This window comes from Rhinolophus ferrumequinum, chromosome 21 (genome assembly GCF_004115265.2).
Source record: "Rhinolophus ferrumequinum isolate MPI-CBG mRhiFer1 chromosome 21, mRhiFer1_v1.p, whole genome shotgun sequence".
NCBI classification, from domain to species: Eukaryota; Metazoa; Chordata; class Mammalia; order Chiroptera; family Rhinolophidae; genus Rhinolophus; species Rhinolophus ferrumequinum.
The window spans coordinates 40875421-40880461 of record NC_046304.1 but is presented as its reverse complement, the minus strand read 5'-3'; the positions used below and the strand labels follow the sequence as shown (position 1 = coordinate 40880461).

At 54.0% G+C, this 5041-nt stretch overlaps 2 protein-coding genes across 2 annotated transcripts; one reads left to right on the top strand and one right to left on the bottom strand.

Moving 5' to 3' along the window:
• Positions 1–201: 201 nt before the first annotated feature.
• Positions 202–2217, bottom strand: SPPL2C (signal peptide peptidase like 2C). The gene has a single exon (XM_033090816.1). It carries the CDS (start codon positions 2215–2217, stop codon positions 202–204), a length of 2016 nt encoding a protein of 671 aa, XP_032946707.1.
• A 327-nt stretch (positions 2218–2544) lies between these two features.
• LOC117013546 (calmodulin-1-like) lies at positions 2545–3113 on the top strand. Its single transcript, XM_033090817.1, has one exon. The coding sequence runs from the start codon at positions 2591–2593 to the stop codon at positions 3038–3040; it is 450 nt and encodes a 149-aa protein (XP_032946708.1). The 5' UTR covers positions 2545–2590; the 3' UTR covers positions 3041–3113.
• Positions 3114–5041: the final 1928 nt, after the last annotated feature.

The window sequence follows — 5041 nt, the reverse complement described above, 5'->3', positions numbered from 1 at the left end:
TTGGGGTGGTGCCAATCCTAAGGGCCCTCCAGGCCCTGCACGGACTTATTCTGTGGTCGCTGCTTTCTTACCATCCTAAAAAAGAAGCTCCACTGGGTAGACCTGGAATATCTTTAATGCCCCGATTCCTTTTTGCCATGCGTGGCTTTGCTCTGTGATATTCTGCCAGCCTTTCTGGAGGCACATTTCCCAGGGCTCGGTTCACAAGGGAGCCTGGGTCGACATGCTCTCCTCTACCTTTAAGCCCTTCCTTTTGTAGAGCCCCATCCAGGGTAGAGTGGTGTTGTGGACCTGGGCCTGGGCGTAGCCCAGCTCCGAGGGTGGTGGCATCAGTGTCATCGACTCCTCTGAGGACCCAGGGGAGGCACAGGACATCTCGTCAGGGTCCAGGTTGGCATCACTCCAGCCCTCAGAGCTATCACTGTAGCCGTCCAGACCAGAGGCTTCATCCTCAGATATGATGACAATCCTGGCAGCATCCTCTCCAAAGTTGCTCTCTGAGCTCCCTGCCAAGTGGGTGCTGGTCCCCTCAGACTCGCTGGATGTGTGCACATCTGCTATGTCCTCCTGCTTCTGTTTGGAGCCAACTGGAGGGGCACCACAGAGCCCTGCCACAGGCTGGGCAGGTGTCTTGGCTCTGCCCTGGCCAGTCCAGAAGAGAGTGAGCTCTTGGCGGCAGGCAGCCACCGCCAGGCTGGTGAGCAGCGTGCTGGTTACCAGGTAAAGCAGGGCGGGCTGGCCCATCTGCATGACGACCATGGCGACAAAAGTGACCAGCAGGCCCACGGCGTAGGCCGCAGTGCAGGCTATGAAGTAGACCTGGCGTGAGCTCATTTGTACATCAAAGCGATGACAGTAGGCCACCAAGAAGCCCGGGACCACGATGTCACCGAAGCCAAGGATGGAGAAGAGCTGGTCACACAGGGTCAAGGCCGAGAAGTTCAACCGGGGCACTTTCAGCACCATGGGCAACCTCTCGTGGCTCAAGGACTCTGCCGGGCCCGAGGCTACCTCCACCATGATGCTCTTTCCAGTTTTGGTGAAGAGAGGTGTGACGAAGACAAAGAAAACATCAAAGGCCAGCAGGGCCAGCAGGAAGGAGGTGCAGTTCTTGAGGGTGGGCAGCCGCACATGCCTCAGGACGAAAAGGCAGTAGGTCACACCCAGCGTGTCCTGTAGGAGCCAAGCCCAACGGTCCTCATTGCGGTAGGCCACCCAGAAGATGGTCACCACTATGCACAGGCCAGCCAGCAGCAGCAGGGGCAGCTGCACACGGGCCCAGCGGCCAGGCAGAGGCCACTGGTATTGCTGTAGGGGCAGGCGGCGCACCAGCGGGGCCAGGCAGCTGTAGAGGCCGGTGCCGGCGCCCAGGCTGAAGATGGCAATCATGACATAGACGAAGCAGTCGTAGAGGAAGTAGAGTAGCAACATGAGGGAGCAGAACATGGTGACCACGGTGCCCATCATGGCCGGTGTGAAGTCCACGGGTTCACTCTCACCTTCTTCCTCCTGCCTGCTCTGGGCCACCCCTGCTTCCTGCTGATGGTGACCACCAGGCCCCCCTCCTCCTCGGGCCCGGCGCCGCTGTAGCCAGTCAGCCTCAGTCAGGCCTGCCCAGTAGCCACCTGCGGCCACCGTGCCCACAGCCAGGATAAAGATGACCACCATATTATAGTCAAGGATGGGCTCCGGGGGCGCATACAAGGCCACCCGGACCATGGCGCCGCTGCGGGCATGGCTGAGGATGTCGAGCATGTCGGTGTATCGGAGCACGGCCACGGGGATGGTGATGTCTGGCAGGGGTGTGCGGGGGTCCCGGGATGTCAGGGTGGCCTCTGAGCACTGGTGGCTGCTGGCCCGGCTCACGATGAGCAGCCCGTGGGCGCCTTGGCCCTGAGCCAGCCAGCCCTTAGCGTAGAAGCTGCAGTTGCCCCTCATCACCATGGCAGTGGTCCGGTGGAGGGGCCGCTGGCTGGGGGAGCTGGGCTGGGCCTGGTGGGCAGAGTCCTCGCCCGGGCACCAGGGTGCCATGGTGCCGTCATGCAGGGGCAGGAGTGGGGCATGGCGCAGGTCCCGGGGCAGGGTGATGTAGTCGGAGCTGAACAGCATGCAGTAGTCCTTGCTCCAATTCTGTGACACGACGTGGACTATGCCGTACTGCCCACCGGCCACAGCACTGCTGAGGAAGAGGAGGAGGAGGAATCCCACGCACGCCATCCTCAGCCACCTACCACTGCGTCCCCATGGGGCAGCCGCTCACAGCCCAGTCCCCGATCCCAGGGAGTGGGTGTGGCCCTCTGTCACAGAGCAGCGGGGCCTCCCATCCCAGAAACCAGGGCCACACCTACCTACCTAGTCATAAAGCTGTGCCACCGGGTCCCAGGGAACTGCTGCAGACCACAGGGACCCTCTCAGGATCCTGTCCCCCAACCGTGCCTCTGAGCAGAGAAGTGATCTGGGTCCCTGCTCTCTGCTCAGCCCCTGGTGGGCCTGGACTAGGTAAAATAAAATAAGAGGTAGGAGGTCCAAGTAGAGCGGGCATCCTGAGGGGTTGAGCAATCACGTCCCGGAGACCGGCAGCACTTGCAACATGGCTGACCAACTGACCGAAGAGCAGATTGCAGAATGCAAAGAAGCTTTTTCGGTGTTTGACAAGGATGGTGATGGAACTATAACAACAAAGGAATTCGGAACTGTGATGAGGTCTCTTGGGCGGAATCCCACAGAAGCAGAGTTACAGGGCATGATAAATGAGGTGGACGTCGATGGTAACGGCACCATTGACTTCCTGGAATTCCTGACAATGATGGCAAGAAAAATGAAAGACACAGACAGTGAAGAAGAAATCAGAGAAGCATTCCGTGTGTTTGACAAGGACGGCAATGGCTTTATCAGTGCAGCAGAACTTCGCCACGTGATGACAAACCTTGGAGAGAAGTTAACAGACGAAGAAGTTGATGAAATGATCAGGGAAGCAGATATTGACGGTGATGGGCAAGTAAACTACGAAAAGTTTGTCCAAATGATGACAGCAAAGTAAAGACATTGTACGGGATGTGTTAAGTCTCTTGTGCATTATTTGCCTTTTCTTTGTTTGTAACTTATCAGTGAAAGGTTTCCCCCTACTGTTAAAAAAATATGCATGTATAGTAATCAGGACTTCATTCCTCCACGTTTTCTTCCCTTCTCTTACTGTCATTGTCCTGAAACCTTTTAGAAGGTTTCAGAAACCTTATTTTAGAAAATTGACCAAGTAACATGTTGCATGGGGCTTACTCTGGGTATACCTAAGCCCTTCTGCCCATCTAAACTTAGATGGAATAGGTCAAATGAGGGAACATCAGGGTTATGCCTTTTTTAAAGTGGTTTTCTTTAGGAACTGTCAGCGTGTCGTTGTTGAAGGGTGGAGTTGTAACGCTGCATGGGCAAACTCGTACACTATTTTTTTGTACTACTTGTCCTGTACCAGAAATATTTTTATTGTTACTTGTTTTTAAAACTTTGTTTTAAAACTTTGTTTTAAAAACGTAAAGAAAATCTGCACAATTTGCCTCTAATCCATTCCAAGTTGTATATTTGTTTTCCAATAAAAAAATTTTATCCGCTTTCCCCAAGAGGTAGGAGAATGGGGTTGAGGATTCCAGACAGGATTCGGGACCAACTTAGCCCCTTACCCACGGAGCAATCTGGGCAGACACCTCTCCTCTCTGAGCCTGTTTCTTTAGCTGCAAAGAAATGAGGACTTTGGACCAGAGAGTTTCTAAGGCCTGGAGCCCTGACCTCCATGATAGTGCATACTTTTGTTGATCTCCTACTAAGTGTCAGGTACTTGATCTGTCCTCATCGTGTCCCTGCAAGGAGGTATTACTAGACCCACCCAGCCCGAGGCTGTGAGCTATCCTTCAAATCCATGCCCCTTTCTACCGGTAAGTGACCAGAATTTCATGGCTAGCCTCCCCTGGAGTTAGGAACAGCCACATGGCCGTTTCTTGCCAAAGGAATTGAACAGAAATAATGTGAGCCCCTTACGGGCCTGGACAGAGACTGTGAGCTTGTTGTCCGTCTCTTTCCTTCTCTCACAAGCCAGTCATTGATAGTTCATTGATTCTGGAGAGGAGGACACTGCCTAAGGGATGGGGAGAAAGGAAGTGGAAGGAACCGGGTTCCTGGATGTCTACATGGAGTAGTGGACCGTGATACATTACCTTCCTTAAGCCATTGGCTTATTGTGTATCTCTTTGTTACAGCAGCTAAACCTCGCCGGAATACCCCTACGTCATGGGTGTGTAAACCTGAGGCTCAGAAAAGCCCCTGCTACAGGCCCCAGCCCCAGCCCCCAGCCCCAGTTCTCACATTGGACCCGTCCCTGAGGCCTTGTTCTGTGCAGGGAAGTTCGCAGGGCCTGCCCAGCTCTCTGAATGCCCGAGGGCTCCTGGCTCCTGACTCTGCTCTGGGCCCCAAGGCCCCACCTGCTGCTTGTCCTTGTCCCTCGGCCTTAGCGGCACTGATAGCTCCACCGCCACATTCAGGAGAAAACCGTCCCCCTCTTAGCATGTCATTGAAAACGGTGATTCAAAAGGGAAATCCTTGAAAAGTCACCTGTGTACTTTACACATTGTGTCATTTCCTTGGTTTGCATTAACACATGATCACAAACTGGGTGAGTTAAAAGAGAAGCTTATTTTATCAGTCTGGAGGTTAGCAGTCTGCTATGGACTGAGTGTTTGTGTGTTCCCCCCCACCCCGCCCAAATTCATATCTTTAATCTCTAATCCCCATTACGTCATGAGGGTGGAGCCCTCACAAATGGAATTGGTGTCCTTGTAAGAAGAGACAGGAGAGAGATGATCTCACTATCATGTGAGGACACAACAAGAAGGTGGCCGTCTGCAAACCAGGAAGCGAGCTCTGAGCAGGAACTGGGTCAGCCGGCACCTCGATCCCAGACGTGCAGCCTCCAGATCTATGGGAAATAAATGCTTGTTCTTTAGGCCACCCCGTCCATGGTATTTGTTATAGCAGCCGGAGCACTCTAAGAAAA